Below are 17,828 nucleotides of genomic sequence, written 5' to 3' on the forward strand. Positions count from 1 at the left end.
GAAGACAGCAACCGCCTATCTAGTCTAGTTGAAGCAAGCAATTATGTCAAATGACACACTATAGTTACCTGGCTTAATGCTGATACCCTTCTTTTCTTTTTTTAATTTGACATAAGTGGCAAAATAACCATTCCTTCGTTAAAAGACAGAATATGGATGAGTCTACGACCACAGTGAATACTCAATAGTCTTACAGTTGTGACGGCGGTGGTCAACCAGGAGATCGAGTGCTTTGTTGGTTCATTAAAATTGGTTCACGTACACAAGGTCGCCTTTCAACTCTCGTTCAAAGCCTCCCATACGTAGGTACATTGAATGTCGAGAGGGATGCGCTTGTAATAAATTTAAATTATTTTTAGAACTTTCATTTCATCGTCAGTCGTGTTGCCAGCCAAGGGGATGAAAACGGGAACAGAACGTCATGAGCGTGTGAATACGGCGGCGGTGGAAAACAGACACCCGTACACTTTCGATCGTTTGAAAACAGAGAACGCAAGCGAAAGGGTGTGAAGAAATGCAATACACTGGAGTCGCTTTTTACGCGGGGGATATGTGCCTCGTAAAAACAACCACGTAAAAAAAACTACTAAGATTTTGATTTTTCACATGCTTAAATATTTTTTATAAATCGGATTTTGATGCCATTCGTTATTATAGCATGCTATGGTCCATATAGACATATTTTAAAAATTTCTGTATTTACACCAAAAATTGTGATTTTTTAAAAGTATGCTATTCGATTGCCTATAGTTTGAAACGGATAATGTGATTGGAATCAAGTCGATAGGTCGTATCGTTGTCGAGAAATCGTTAAAAACGTACCGCGTAAATTGCGACTCAGCGGCACTAACCGCGTAAAAAAAAAACATGTAAAAAAAACCGCGTAAAAAGCGACTCCAGTGTACTCTGAAAGTTGCGAAATGTTTTTTTTTTTGTTTTATTCGCACAGAAGCACTCTCGATGGATTGACATTCGTTTCGCGGATGTGTTGTTTGGATTTGTTGATTGTATATTGCTTTTGTGTGTAAGGAGAACTAGAAACACAGGGAATTGAACAAAAATCGATACTGCAACTGCAATTTAATATCAGTAGCGGAATAAGGCTATACAAAGTCTATAAAAATGTATCGTTTTTTTAGAAGAAAAAAATGTTAGTTTGGCAGTGGCTTAGTGGCAAGTCGCTGGGACGGATTTCTAGGGAATATTTCGATTTTGCTAAAAGAGATATTGAATTTTATTTTAAGCAATAGAAAAACCGAGTTTGACAACTTCTGATAACTACGGCATATTGCGTCAATTGTAATGTAAGGGAAGGCCAGAAAATCTATCAAATAAATTGTAAATATGCTGTTCTACGCAAATGCAAATAGAAACGTAAATCGTGAAAAGTAGACAATCTAAGCACGCTGATTCCTCAATCTTACTTTTTCAAATTTAATAACCTAATTCACCTCAGTAATTCTAGGAAATTCCACGTAAAGCTCAATACAATTCCACCCGACCTCAAAGACGTGTTGATAATAATTTCACCCACCAAAAATAATCTTTCTTTGGGTAACTCTTTTCAGGTTCGCAGCATTAAGCCTAAATCAATTACCACAACTTCTCAGTTGAGATCTCAAGTTCACAAATTGACCTACCGCCTTCGTTTTCGCATCCGTATCCACCTTATGGATACCTCTCTCACTCCAGCAGGTCGGTTCCGCACAGTTGTACAGTGCGCTGCAAGGGGAAGGTACACACATAATGGTAGCTTTTCCTCATTTGGCCCCGGGGAAACGGGTCGGTTCTCAGGAGAAGATTGCACAACCAGACACAGAAATAAACACCGATAGGAGAGATGTTGGGAGGGTGAGGTCGCTTCCATAAAATGGTGCCAGCTTAATAGCTAGCTCTGAAGCAACCCGGTCGCGACTTTTCCCCCGGCCTCTGGATGAGCGAGAGCGAAGAAGGTTGATATAATGTGAACGAGTTGTGCCCATAAATTTATAGGTTTCAATTGGAAAAGCGAAAATTGGCGAAAGGGATCTCTGGGCGATGACGAGGTAAGATGAGCTGTGGTAAAAAGGGGGAAACTTCCTAATGCTGTTTTCCCTAGACGTCGACGAGCAAGTGAAGAAAATCCGTTCAAGATTTTCTCTCTGTTATATAGCTTTCAATGGAATGGAAGATTTACATGAGTGACGCCCTCAAGTGGGATCGAGGTTGCAAATTGGAGGAAATATTTCAGCACGCACGTACTCTTGCCATCCATTTTTTGTTTGTTTCGTATACCGCCGAATGGTTTAAGTACGAGTGTGTCTTTATTAAAGTGTTTCCGGGTTTGAATGTTATCCGGGAGATTTGTGATTTTTTATACTAGCCAGAATCCTCTGCAGCAGATAAAAAAAAAAAAAACGCAGTAGGCTCTGCCCGCGAACGGTTGGTTTTGTTTTCGCTGGCGCTGATTTCATCTGTTTTTCGCATATTTTTTAATTGTACCAAATAAAACAAATATTAGTTTTCGAGAGTGGATAAGTGTAAATAAAGATCTATCACGTCTTAAGAAGTTTTTTTTAGTGATATTGTAATTAACGATTACAATTTTTCATCTGGGACAAGAATTTGTTTCGAGTAGCTGTGTTGCTGTGGTGTCTCGTCGGTCGGTTTTTCATTTCGCTTGTTTATGGTGGTTTGCCTCCCTCCCAAGAAGAGTTTTACCGGGTATTTTTTTTTCTTTTCTTGGTGCTGGCGTATTGCCTTCCGGAGGATGCACGCGAATGAGGTTTCAAACAAAAATTCGGTGCAAATTAAAAACTTCGAATGTGATTCAAAATGTCGTGTTGGGTTGTAAAAACAACGCGGAAGATTTTTTCGATTACCGCGAGTGAACAAACCGGTACTTTTTCGGAGGCAGAATTTGGTGAGATCCATCTGATTTATAATCAATCATAAATGCATATTTCCATATATTACTAAATACGCGCCAGATTTCGAAACATCACATTTCGAAATCTGGAAGTGTGTTTGCAGTACCATTAGTCATATGATAACGGTAGTGTTTACATGCGGGGCTTATTGTATGTGAAAGTAACCTCGGAATGGACGTGAATTACCAGGCATTCTGAAATGGGTTGCTGAATCTGCAGTAACTAACTCCCGGACTAAACTTGCTTTAAATTATTACATCAAGGATTGTTGTAAGCAAATTTCTTCCATAATACCACTGCCGGCCAGTGGGGGTTAGATTGAATACACACATACACACACATAGCCAGAATCCTCTGCAGCAGATTGTTAGTTTTTATATGTATGAGTAAATTCAAAGGTTTGAAAATGTTTGAGTTTTTACGCGATTTTTTATTATTTCGCCTCTATTTTTGTTCGTGTAATCTCAAATTGCAACCAAATTTAATGCAACTTGTTTAAAAAAATAAATCAAAGAAAAATCCGGTGGTGTTAAAACTGTTATACCCATCCTTCATAAGGGCAAGATATTCTTTACACACGTTACAGAACACGAAAGAAACTCAAAGTAGTTGTTTTTTGTGTGCTCCTGATGAGTTTCTAAATTCTGAACCGATTTAGTTTAAGTGGTAAAATACTTTAAAACACTGCTGAAATTAGGTTCAAGAAAAAAATAGTCACTCACCTTTTCGATATTGTACTTTTCCAGGGCTTGTGTCGCACAGTCCACGGCGTCCTGCTGCATCTCCTCGCCCATATCGGCATTCTTGATCACTGCCTTACGATCACTCATTTTGCTGCTGTTCCGGGTGTTACTGTTCGATCTACTCGGAGACGAAGTGGAAGGAGATGACCTGGAATTTGGTTTCCCGAGCAAAGATGATAAAAATAAGAATTATTATTTGCGCAACACGTTGATGCTAAATGATAATATTATTGTCACAGTTTAGTACTGTGGTGAACGTGACCCAAAACACGGCTTCACGTGTTCAGACCAGCAAGTGGAAATGTTGAACGTACGATGTCGTTATCTAATAACCGCACGACTCCGAAACTGAAGCAAATATTTGCAGACAGTGAGTTATTATTCATGCTAGGGTACGATTAAGATCGTGTTCTCGAAATAGTAGTCTTCCCTAATTTTCCAACGATAATCTGAATATCTCATCCTTGACCTGCCGCATTTCTAGCTCCCTACTTATCATGACCCATTTTCCTTAACAGTTACCCGATAGGACGAGAAGCAAGATTCTCCCTTCGAATGAGACAAGGGAATTGTTTATTCCTCCAAACCGCCCTCTGCTGCTAACATATTTGAAATCAGCCCAAACCATTCTACTATTTCCGAATACCCACCGCCGCCGTCATAATGTAGCTTAAACATGCAAAAGTAATTTAGTCATCATTGTTTTCCCACCCGATGATGATATTGGCCTCTGCACAGCACAGTCAGCAGTAAAGAGCGAAAGTGCTGCTCTTTCTTCGTGAATCGTTCGTTCCTTCGTTCGTATGAGTTTTTCTTTTTAGCTTTTCCTCTCGTTTGACGAATGACTAAGCGAGATATCAGCGAACCTTGCGTTTGTTGTGATTGATATGCTTTGCTGCGCACACACGGTATGAACCACCAGTTCATTTGCAGTGGAAATTTGCTAATTGTGACTGCGTGAACGAATCTAAACTTTTCGGCTTTCTATGGTGCTCTTCATTTTACTCGGTGTCTTATCGTGCGGTCGCACGACTATAATACATTATGTCTACGATGGGCTAAGTGGGTTTCGAGGGTATGGATACGAACCACAACGACAGCAGCAAGACATCCCTCGACGACGCCGGTTTGTGAAAGCTATTTTCGACGAGAACTGTTGATTAGGCCTACTAATATATCAACTAGATTTTCATTGAACACAGATGAATGCAAATTTCCGAGGTGAATGACGAAAATGGCTACCTCAACTCAACTGCACAGAGAGGTACCGTTATTTGCAAATGAAATTTTAGCCGGTATTCTTTTTCCTGGAATCCTTGATACCTGGTTTTTAGTAATAAAGATACCATTTGTGTTCAGTATTCTTACTATCAAAGATCAGGCAGCTAGCATTGGGAAAACAAAAATTACTGCTAAAACTCCATCCACAAACAACGGTACCTACTTCTCATCTGTGTAATCGTTTTATGCCGGACCGTAGATAAATCTACGGACAATTGAAAAAAAAAATATTTTCAATCCAAAAATACATTTAGTGCATTCGGTGTTGGGGCCTCCCTTAGCTCAGTCGATAAAGGTGCAGCTACAAAGTAATACCATGCTGGAGGTGGCCGGGTTCGACTCCGGTGGTGGTGGCCGGGTTCGGCAAGGATTTTTTTTAAGGTTGGAAAATATCAATTAATAACTGTGGGAGTGCATCTACATAGTCTAGTCTAGTCTAGTCTACACATACACAGCCAGTACTTGAAAGAATCCTGGAAAATGATACATCTATCATTTTTCTTGTCATTATTAATGCCTGCTGCACATCAAGGATGTGAAACAAACAATAAAGCGGCCAGGCCTACTGTGTAGCGTTTAGTTAATTTTTGTGGAAGTGAAGGTTTACCATGTCTACTTAATAAGTATAGACAGTGGTTAACATTTAATCCACAGGTAATCAAAGAGCGGGGACATACCGTACCAACCGCTCCGTATGCTGGATTTGAAAATAGGCTATATAAATCGTTGGGAGTGACAGAGCTAAGAAAGTTAATGTACACTCCTTGGTTGTCCGATCTCCTGGGATGGAACACAGGTATTTACCCCTTATAACTGTGGGAGTGCATCTACATAGAACACTAAGTTGAGAGCATGCAATAAGCAATAAGCTTGAAATGAGAAGAAGAAGAAGAAGCATTCGATAATTAACCAGTTAATTCGAGCAGTCAAAACTGAAGGAGCTACGTGGACAAGACGGAGCAATAATAAACAGCAAAGCAAATTTGAATTGCTCACATCGAGCTCTTGAATTGGAATGACATCGAAAAATAACAGGACCAGGTCAGGTAATCCAACGACTACTTTGATTTCACCCCCTCTCGCTTGGATAGTCCCAGCATCGTCCGACGTCCAACGATTTAGTGAAGTAGTCAGCCAACTGGTTGTTGCTGGCAATCGGTTCCACCAATAGCTTACCAGCAGCGACATGATCACGAAGAAAATGGTGTTTGATGTCGATGTGTTTGGCTCTCTTACTCTCCAAGTTCTTGGTCATACCAATGCATCCACGGTTTTCCTCGTATATGGTGATTGGTTCAATGTTCAGCTCATCGAGATCGCCTAGAACACCGACTAGCCATATTGCTTCCTATGCTGCAGCACTCAACGCTACATATTCAGCTTCGCTTGAAGAAGTTGCAACTGTTGTTGATTCTTGCTTGACCACGCAACAGTACATCCGAAAACACGGAAAACATACCCGCTTACTGATTTCCGGTCGTCAGTATCGGTGGCCCAGTCTGAATCAGCAAACCCGATGAGTGGCGCCGCTTGATTGTCTCGAGTAAACGTCAAGCAACACTACATCGATCCTTTTAAGTATCGTACAACCCGTTTCAGAGCTGTCCAATGTTGTTGTCCAGGTTGAGTTAGATATCCGATAGGAAAGCAAATGTCCGGCCTTGTGGACATCATCACGTACATCAGGCTTCCCAATAATTCACGGTACGGTTCTTGAACACCTTCGGCCACTTGACGATCCAATTTCAATCCTTTCTCCATTGGCGTCCTTGTTGCATTGCACTCCGCCATGCCGAACTTCTGCAAGATCTTTTCCAGGCTGGTTTCTTGAGACAGCATCATTCACCATTTTGTTGATCGTACCGTATCTTCATCCCAAGAAAGTACTCTCCACAATCGGTCATTTCAAACATCGCCGGATGGAGCTTCTTCGGTTGGTTCTTCATCCAGATCAACGGTGCTTTGCGTATCCGGATCCACTTCATCTTCGGTTTCGCTTTCGATAACAGCTACAGCTTGTTGTTCGGCCGACGAATTGTCCCCCTCTGGCGGATACAGCATGGGAATCACTAAGGGAACCTTCGAGCCTTCATCTTCTTCATTTGCGTATGGTAAAGAAGCGTCATCGAACTTGATGTCACGAGAGATGAATACTTTTCTTGCTTTTCTGTGCCATAAGCGGTAGCCATTTGAAGCATAGCCAATCATGACCGCCTCCCGACTCTTGTTGTCCAACTTCTTCCTCAGCTGGCTTGGAACCTTACAACTTTACGCTTTACGCAGCTTGGAGGGATCAGATTTCGCACCTGTCCAGTGCTCAGCAGGTGTACGATTAACCTCCGACCACATGAACTTTGGCATATTTGAGTCGATAAGCATGGTTCTCACCTTTTCTACTAGGGTTCGGTTGAACCGTTCAACCGTTTTGTTGAGGCGAGTATGCAGGTTGGCTGAATTTGAATTCCCTTTCGTTTGTAGTACGCTTTCTGCTTTCCCGAGGAATACTCACGTCCCTGGTGGACAGTTAGCTTGCAAATTCGTTTTTCAAACTGGTGGTTACCATGGCTTCATACTCTTGAAAATGTACGAAGACTCCGGACTTTCTCTTCATCAGGTAGATGCACGTAAAATGGCTGTAGTCATCTATAAAGGAGACGAAATATCTCGATCCATCCCAAGCCGGTGGATCAATTGGTCCGCACACATCCGAATATATCCGCTCTAGACTGTTGACAAAGTGCTCCATTACAAAAATATTTTAGATTTCAAAATCTTGTTTTTGCTAGCCAATACACACTTTACAACACTGTCTAGGGAAAATATCGAGACTTGGTTAATTTAACTAAGAGAATACCACAGAACAGAAGGGGAAGTGCAAACAAATCGGTGAATCAAAAAGTGGTTCGTTTTTCTGCACAACAAGCGATGTGTTGTGGTAGCGTTCCACACGGGCTTTCTATGTGCACTCACATTACACTAGTTTACAAAACAACATAAAAAGTGTGAACTTTAGTGGTTGACCAACGTTTCTAATGCAAAATCCTACGCTGAATTCAATGCCGTGGTCAGAAAAAATTAAAGTAGAGCCATTTTTGAGATATACAAAAAATTAGATTTTTTGAATTTTGGACAAAAGTACGATTACTAAAATGTCAATATCTTTGGAACTAGTACACCAATTTTAAATCTTTTTTTTATGAAAGTGAAGCTTAATAAATGTGCCATCGTTCACTAGAATATTATGTCTTAATTAAAAATTTAATTTTGAAGTCATTTAAAAATTTACAGCATTTTTTTTTTTTATTTTTCCTGTGAATTTTCCATAAAAATCTTGTTTTAATCAACATTTTTAATGGGATAAAAAGATTCAAAAAATCATTCCATAATTTATTCTTAAAGTCCATTAAAAACTGGAGAAAATGAGCCTTTAATGGATGAAATCGGTTGGAAATTGTCGAAGTTAAGAAATTTTTTGTAAAATCATGGAAATTGAAACGGCTTGTTTGAAGAGTTTGGTGAGCCATATGATCCAGCTAAATGGCGTTTATTCATCGATAGCAGCAAGTTGAGCTTGAAAGCCGTTTTACTGCATCAAGGGAATGAGAAACCTTCTATTCCATTAGCTCATGCCGTTAATATGAAGGAAACGTATGAATCAATGGCTCTATTGCTCAATTTGATAAATTACAATCAACACAATTGGAAAATTTGTTCCGATCTTAAAGTGGTTGCCATGTTGACTGGATTGCAACAGGGATACACAAAATATATGTGTTTTTTGTGTAAATGGGACAGTCGAGCTCGTAAGGAACACTACGTCCGAAAAGATTGGCCAAAACGGGATAATTTCACAATTGGTAAAGACAACGTTAAAAATGATCCTCTTGTGGTAAAATAACGCATAATACTTCTACCACTACATATAAAACTTGGGCTATTCAAAAATTTCGTCAAAGCGTTGCAAAAAGAAGGGCCGGCATTCCAGTACTTGAAATCAGTATTTCCAAATTTATCTGACGCAAAGATAAAGGAAGGTGTATTTGTTGGCCCACAGATCAAAAAACTGCTCAATGATTCCGCATTCAATACAGTTTTGACACCAGATGAGGAAGAAGCGTGGAAATCGTTCCAGCGTGTTGTCACAACCTTTTTAGGAAATTTCAGAAGCCCAGATTATGAGGAAGCCGTCGATGAATTGCTCAAAAATTATGAGAAATTAGGTATAAATCAAAAATATTGTGTTTGTTACATATAATTAATTTCAAATCCTTTTATTTCACTGAACACAGGTGTGAATATGTCTTTGAAGATACATTTCCTACATTCTCACATGGATTTTTTCCCGGAAAATCTTGGTGACGAGAGTGATGAGCACGGCGAACGTTTTCACCAACAAATGAAGATGATGGAACGTCGTTACCAAGGGTTTTGGGATGAAGCAATGATGGTTGACTATTGTTGGTTTCTGATTCGAGAAACAAGTTCAAAACATCGAATACAAAGTCATTCGATTCTCAATCATTTTTAATAAAACCTAAATAAATTTCTTTTGTATCAACTCGGTTTTAAATCCTGATATGCCTTAATCAAATTGATATGTAGAGAAAAGAATCTCCCATGAAAACTTTACATGCGATTTGGATGCTTACAACGACACCTAGAAAAGGAACTCTAAAGCTGTTGTATTTCAGCAACATTTTTAAGTGTTTTACAAAAATGCTCATAACTTCGACAATTTCCAACCGATTTCATCCATTAAAGGCTCATTTTCTCCGGTTTTGAATGGACTTTAAGAATAAATTATGGAATGATTTTTTGAATCTTTTTATCCCATTAAAAATGTTGATTAAAACAAGATTTTTATGGAAAATTCGCAGTAAAAATAAAAAAAAAATGCTGTAAATTTTTAAATGACTCATAACTTCGACAATTTCCAACCGATTTCATCCATTAAAGGCTCATTTTCTCCGGTTTTGAATGGACTTTAAGAATAAATTATGGAATGATTTTTTGAATCTTTTAATCCCATTAAAAATGTTGATTAAAACGAGATTTTTATGGAAAATTCGCAGGAAAAATTAAAAAAAAATGCTGTAAATTTTTAAATGACTTCAAAATTAATTTTTTAATTAAGACATAATATTCTTATTATTTAGCTTCATTTTCATACAAAAAGATTTAAAATTGGTGCACTAGTTCCAAAGATATTGACATTTTAGTAATCGTACTTTTGTCCAAAATTCAAAAAATCAAAATTTTTGTATATCTCAAAAATGGCTCTACTTTAATTTTTTCTGACCACGGCATTGAATTCAGCGTAGGTTTTTGCATTGGAAATGATCATCACCTTACCGAGTTCAAAAATGCTGTAAACTAGTGTTATCATAGCATGCTGCCTATCCTAACTGCAGGCAGAAGATGCGTTCTACCGCTAGGTGCGCTAGTGTTCGCAAATGACAAGAGAATACCCACGAAGTAACTGTTCGATTCGCACTCCAATCGGTGGATCTTTTTGTAGTCTAGTAGGTGTTGTGCGTTATCCTGTGTCTAGTGTTGACTGTTCAATCTGGTTAGAGTGTGTTGGAAATCAATAATTTACTTTAGGTGTATGCTACGTTGGAATAACTATGATTAGCTGACAAGTCTCCATAACCTAGCAAATATTTCCCAGTTTGAAAAACAAAATGTAATTACCGGGAAAACTCGGGAAAAATTCGGGAAAAAAAATTCAGGAAAATCTAAATTTATTTATTTGTCATAAATCAGTGTAGATCGTTTGCCTTACCTCCTATTTAACAATTTACGATTTATTTTAAATTGTCAATCAATGTAGACTATATATACATACATCTAGGCAATAAAAATTGTTTCAAACTTAACGAGATAGAACTCTAGCAGTTAGTGTTCTCCTTACTGTAGTTGAAGACATAATTAGATCAATACTCTAACAATAATTATTATATACTCCACCATCCTATTGGAGGTAACTTTGGTAGTATAATATAATAATAAAGTTTACTCTCTGTACTATTTCCGAATTGGAAACATTTTTTTCTTCGAGAGTTTACCAACTGCAGTGTTAATTGGTTATTATCTCGGTTGGGCTCTTCATATAATACACAATACTGACAGACGACTCGAGCTATGGTGCTCATTAGATCACTGTAGTTTTCCAGCTCGTACTGTGATTACATAATCAGGACCATATTGAAGACACGAGGCATCAGATAAAAAATTGAAGCCTTATTGAAATCCGGATTTGATCGCTACACAACGAAAAGCGCCGCCCAAAAACAAATCAAATTTCATAGAACCGCATTTGGTAAAAAAAAAGGCAAAATAAAAACGCCTCTCTAGCTCAATTTGAGCAAATAAACACACCCACAAAACTTCAAAAACCACACAAAAAACGCGTAAAAACCGTAACACTTCCCGTAATTCACACAAAAAAAACCGAAAAAGAAAAAGAAAAACAAAAACAAAAAACCGCGCAAAAACCGAACTTTTGAAAAGTGAAAAAATATTTAAAACAAATTATATTGATAATTTGAAGTACAACAAAAAGAAAAATAAGAATAATCTATATAAATTTCAAAATCCACAAATCCGCAAAAAATATTAGATAAAAAAAAATAAAACCGTAAATTTCAAACTCCACGTTCAAAAATCATCCGCTAAATAACGTTGAAGATTAACAAAAGAAAATCTAAAACGACTTGCAAATACTAAGTACCGTACAACTGGGTAGATGTATTCTTTCTTTCCTTTTATTTAACGTCGGTCTCTGTTCCGTAATCTAGTGCCAATCACCGACGGACATCGATTGCCATCCATTGACGGCAGTCGAATGTGCAGGAAGGCAGCTTCCACACCTGCGTAGGATATCGCACCCATTCAACACACATGGGCCGGGACCAACTCTACTTTCCTTCCGAAGGAAGACGTGACCAGAGATTTTTATGCCTCAGAAAAATCCCACCGACCTCGGCTGGGATTGAACCCAGACCCATCGGGGTGTTAGAAAGCTGTCACGCTTACCACTACACCACCGGCGCCGGCTGGGTATATGTATTGGGTTATGTAAAAAAAATGAGATATTTTTTTTTTCAATGAATTATTACTTGAAAACAGTATGCTTGATCAAAATGACAAGAAGAAGTTGTAGGTAATAGCACAGACAAACAGACATAACTCATAGAATGGTTTTCACTAGAAATACTCAGAGGGAGAGATGGTCGGAGAAATCAACATACAATTCGGTCTTGAAACCCTTTCTAGAAGCTACACGAAACGAAAATCAATTATTTAATTCATGTGTTTCACTTATACATTTTTACCAAAGCATCAGCCTTATACATTCCATAAGACAAACAAAATAGGTCCTATTAGAATGCATAAAAGGTATGTGTGACCACTCATACATTTCATTTGACACATGATCTTTATTAACTTTTTGCAAGGCGTCTGCTTATTAGTTGACTTATACAATTTATGAATAATCAGCAATGGAAATTTGCCAAAAGGTATAAGGAGATTTCTATCCGTGTAGCATTTCAATGACTTTTCTTTTCGATCCGATGTAGGTGCGTGCAAAATAATAATTCAGTGCATCGCAATATTTACACATTTCTTGGTGCCATTAATTAACCAACAAAGATCAATCAATCAATATAGTCAGAATACTATTTTTAGTCTAACTAGTTAAAATTGAGAAGCACTCGAAAAATAATGATTATTGTATTTCTTTTTGATTACAATACTCTGAAATATGATCTAGTAATAATAAGAAATCCTCGAAAAAAAATCTCTCCGCTCATCTCTTCTCTGAGGATTTTTAGTTTTCGCTATTAAACATCGTCACTAAACACTATCGCCATCTGTTGAGTACACTGTCATGGGCAACAGCGCAACAGCTGGCGGTAATGTGTAGACGTCAAACGCAAGTGAATTTGACCTCTTTGTACATCAGTTTTGGTGTGACTTTCTACCACCGATTTCACAAAACTAATTTCTATTTTTTATGAAACTCACAAATGTTGGCTACTTTTCTCGTGGTTCTAGAAGAAAAAATCTTAAAATCAGTGCCAACATTTCAAAGGGGCGTAATTGCTTTTGTAAAGAATGGCGTTAGCTGTCGATTTCTCGCATCTTAAAGCTCACTCCTTCAAAATAACAAAGCTAGATGATAGAGGAAATATTCCTTTACCTATTGGTGTCATTATTTTTCATAAGTGAGCTTTTATTCGCGAGAAATCGTCGGCTAAAGCCATTGTTTACAAATGCAATTACGCCCCTTTGAAATGTTGGCACTGAAATAATGTTCTATTTCAAAGTTCGAGTGGTAGTAAACGTCATTTTAACTGCTCGAATGAAGTGGTTGCACGCCACTACCAACTAAGAAAAACTAAAATTGACCGTTAAATGCCTGTTCGATGAAAATGTGTTATGTCAATTTGTCTATGGTAATATTCGAGGTAATATCGTAATATTATAATGGTCTGCATGGGTCGGGACAAAAATGGCTTTATTTTGCCAGTTTTGAGCTGGAAATGCTCTATGTATATCAGGCCTGCCAAACGAATCTATACTTTCCAGTACGTTCCATGAAATAGTTTTCCGGGAAACGATAAATTCAGGGAAATGACGTATCAGGCATAACATTTGATAACGGTACAAAAGCATTTGTAAACAAACTTTCTAAGGCCCTTTACACGCGAACCAAAATACACCCACGCAAACCAGCAAACTCCTACTGACTTTATAATATAACTTTATCTTAAAACGAAATATATTTGCAAAAAATTCTTACACTAAAGACATCTGATACTCCTCCAACAACCCATAATTTTCCTATTTAGAAAACAACGCAAACGGCAATGGATTTCAAACAGGCTAACCCCATTGGTTCTTCCGGTTGCATTTATCACAGCATTAATTGCCAGAAAAGAGACAAGAGAAAAAATTCAAACCAATCAATTTGATATAAATGTTTATCCAAAAGTCGAGAAACCTTCCCACCAGCTGGCAACATTGAGCTGCGAACTGAACAGCGTGTGGCTGGTTGGCTGCTAACATGCTACCATGAGGAGGAGGTGAGAAAGTTGCGATACACAGCTCGAAGCACGAGAGAGCGCCAATTATGCCGGGAATGACCTTGAATGTGTTGGTGGATACTGCTGCTAGCTGGCTGGCTGGTACCCTGGAACCACTTTTTTTTATTGCTTTTCCGTTTCGTTTGATCGTTTCCAAATTCGACAACCACATCCACCACGAAATCGTTTTGAGTTCGGTAAAATCTTTCAGACAAATTCAATCGAAAATATTTTCACTACGCCGTGCACCGCTGGAAAAGGGCTAGCACGCGAAATCTGTTCCAGGAATCGAATGTACCACCACTTTTTAATTATAGTCCCGAAAAAAATTGACCCGAACGTCCCAGAAGATTCCCTTACCTGCCGTACTATCGTGGTTTTAATCCCGAAAACGCTTCCGCCGCTTGGCTGAGGAGCACTACAAATCCACTATAACCAGAACTGACCGTTCGATCCGTCGTTCAACGTTCGATCCCTTCCGGACCAGGTTAGCTATTAAGGTTCACTACCGTTCCGACGAGAATTCGAGCTAATTACCGTTCGCCGCTTGCTTGGATCACGAAAATTATTAGAAGATTTTCACCGGAAAAAAAAACTTGTAAGCGACGCGGTTTTTCGATTCGAATGCTTGCTGCTGCTTTGCACCAAAACTCGGGCACTTTTGATCTTCCCTGCTTTGGCTGTGTGATGTGTTTGCGAGTGATTGAAGCCGTTTCTGCCAGGCGGTTTCTAGCGGTCGAATGTCGCGTGCGAAAACAGCCAGCGGTACCGGACGAACCGGTGCGAAACGAGAGGATTCGGTGTAGCGCAGTCGAAATGGTTATTTGAGCGAAATATGTTGCGCGACATAGACATGGGCAACAGGTTTCTGAATGGGAAATGTAGCGTGACAGGAACAGTGAGCCGGAGGTGGCAGTTAGCAGATCAGAATAATTCTTGTGATTCTTTTAATGTTTCAATTAAATTTTGATAACTTTCACGTTTCGCAGTTTCAAATATTCCAATGAACAGTATTGAAAAGCACTCACCAACGTATCCGTATCTTGATGTGTTCGGAAAAAGTTGCTTTGACGGTATTGCTCATGAAGTCATAACTTTGGCTGACGCTACCGTGGTCGGGTCAATAAGATTGGCAGAACTGTTGATTATCATTCACGAATGGCTGGAAAATAAAGCGGGATGGAAAATTTTAAAAGTCTGCTTTTCATCATCATATATCACTGTTATCAAACATGTTCATTTATCACTGTCACCGTATCGGTAATATTAAAAATAAAATAGCCTACTTGAAGCTGACCAACACTAATCATATGATGATCCAGAAAACAGTCAAGTAGTGAGCCAATTTAAAATTGGCTCACTACTTGACTAGCCTATTGGTCCTCGTATTGGTCCCAAGTACATCTATTAGCGTACTCCATTCTTGTCGACATTCTAGTACTACACTATGTTTTTTTTTATATGCTATGAAAGTTTGACAGATAAAATGAGGGGTTCGAGGATTTTCTTATGTTTCGAGGGATGCATCGATTAGCTTGGGACCGAAGAGCCAAAAAGTTGAGCACGTTTCTTCGGGACCTTCTGGTCTTAGGGTTACCTCTATGCTAGCACGGTCTATTGGGAACGATTAATAGAGTAAACGTTTATAAAGAGAGAGAGAGAAAAGGATTAGTAATTTCCATTTAATTGGGTTCTTTAATTTTGAAAATTGTATTGTTTTTTATACATCATCTGAAAGAGCGTCGTTTTCGGAGCACAGCGATATTTTTATCGAACCCACACACTTTCATCTCGATTTTTAAATCAAGATATAAAGCAAAATAACAACTTCACTGTTTGACACTAAACTCACAAACTGACAGCTCGCTCCCATACAAAGTGACACTGAGGGGCGCTAATAAGGTGATTTTTGCAAATGTGATCGTACTTATTTAAAATAGTTCCAGTGTGCCAAAATCGATGAAATTTTGGGTTTGGGTTCCATTTTTAATGCAGATTACGATTATGCATTTACCTCAATACCCTTAAAGAACCCAATTGGGTTCTTTAAGGGTATTGAGGTAAATGCATAATCGTAATCTGCATTAAAAATGAAATTATAATCCAAAATTTCATCAATTTTGATACACTGGAACTATTTTAAATAAGTACGATTACATTTGCAAAAATCACCTTATTAACGCCCCTCGGTGTCACTTTGTATGGGAGCGAGCTGTCAGTTTGTCAGTTTAGTGTCAAACAGTGAAGTTATTATTTTGCTTTAAATCTTGATTTAAAAATCGAGATGTTAACCAATAGATTAAGCATAAACAATTCAAAATTTAAATCTTGATTTGAAAATTGAGATGAATGTCTACACTGTTAAAATTTCAAAGATTGTTTTTATGTGTCTCAAACATGAATTTTTGTAATGTGATCAACAAATGATATCTATGTGTTGGACACATACTTAATATGTGTACACATAAAAGCCATGTGTACCACAAAAGTTCAAATAATGGACGCAGTGGTTCAACTCCCCCCAACAAAAGAAAAAAAACACACATACTATTCATTTGACTCATAAATTTCATGTGTGCTTCTGGGTGGATTCTGTTTATGTGTGGTCACATGAAAATCATGTGGAATTTTACATGGACATTCTTTATTGACGAATTTCCATGTAAAATTCCACATGATTTTCATGTGACCACACATAATTGCGTGTAATTCTATTAGTGTATGGAATAAATAGAAATATCTTTGTGCTCAGAAAACGAAGCTCTTTCAGATGATGTATTAAAACCGGTATGTTTTTCGAAATTAAACAACCCAATTAAAGTCTTCACTTAGAAAACAGGGTATTTTGCGAGGTATTTTGAAATATTAATTTAAAATAAATTTCAATATTGTTCCAATACATTCCGCATTAGAACATGTTAGAACCATTGTGCTCGATACAAGATACTTGATATAGTATGCTTCAAAGTCGTAAGTGAAACAACATGTTGGTGACATAAAAGCTGAGCATGCGCAGTTTTCACGAGCAGTCAATACATATAAAATTGTATCCTCATTATTGATATATTAAATTCATCGTAGTTTTATGTAGATTTGAGTGTACCTGTTCATTGTGAAAACAATAATGGCTGCGAGAAAACAATAACAAACGATTATTCCGTGGTTCAGTTTTTGAACAGCCATGAATTGCAATAAATTTAAATTCCTTACTGCGATTTTGTAGATTCAAACCCTGACCATTTTAAGCGACAGTATGATTTCATATTTATGTTGCACAACATTCAAATACATGTTTCAATGTACACGGATAGAAATCTCCTTATATGGACGATTCGCAATTCAAAAACCCAGTAAATTTTTACTGACTCCAGTAGTCTAAAGTTAGTGTGTAAAAAGAGATAACAAACTATACTTTCTCTTTCTAAGAAAACGATCTCAACAAACAGTTCAGAGTCACAAATAAGTATATGTATTGAATAAATGCTGTATTACAGTGTACAATGCTGAATAAAATAAGTTGTTGAATTATGTGCTGAAAAAAGCTAATTGAGATTGATAGATGCACATTTATTCCACTGTTTGCTCTGATCTGATTAATTTACTTATTAAAAGCTATATAAAAGTTGACTGCCTTCCCAATTTGACGCCAGAAGTTTACATAACATAACAAACTGAATAAGTGTAATTAGCACATACATTGATACTTTAATTCGACTGTTTTCAATTGATTTAATAACATGCTTTATTAGACGTCTAATAAATGTTTTTAGCTCCATTGTTAGATTTCATTGCATTGCTTGAGA

At 37.8% G+C, this 17,828-nt stretch overlaps 1 protein-coding gene across 1 annotated transcript in view; it reads right to left on the reverse strand.

Annotated features, from left to right (window-relative positions):
- LOC135700855 (dynein light chain 1, cytoplasmic) overlaps positions 1–14,721 on the reverse strand; it is a 59,465-nt gene extending 44,744 nt beyond the window's left edge. Inside the window, exons 1-2 of the mRNA XM_065221512.1 lie at positions 14,386–14,721; positions 3,632–3,800 (exon numbers count right to left, since the gene is read on the reverse strand). Coding sequence (XP_065077584.1) covers positions 3,632–3,739 — 108 coding nt within the window. The 5' untranslated portion in view covers positions 3,740–3,800; positions 14,386–14,721. The remainder of the gene's footprint in view (positions 1–3,631; positions 3,801–14,385) is intronic.
- Positions 14,722–17,828: the final 3,107 nt, after the last annotated feature.

Source organism: Ochlerotatus camptorhynchus, unplaced genomic scaffold, assembly GCF_037179485.1.
Source record: "Ochlerotatus camptorhynchus isolate MF236.1 unplaced genomic scaffold, CSIRO-AGI_Acam_v1.1 ptg000143l, whole genome shotgun sequence".
Classification (NCBI taxonomy): Eukaryota; Metazoa; Arthropoda; class Insecta; order Diptera; family Culicidae; genus Ochlerotatus; species Ochlerotatus camptorhynchus.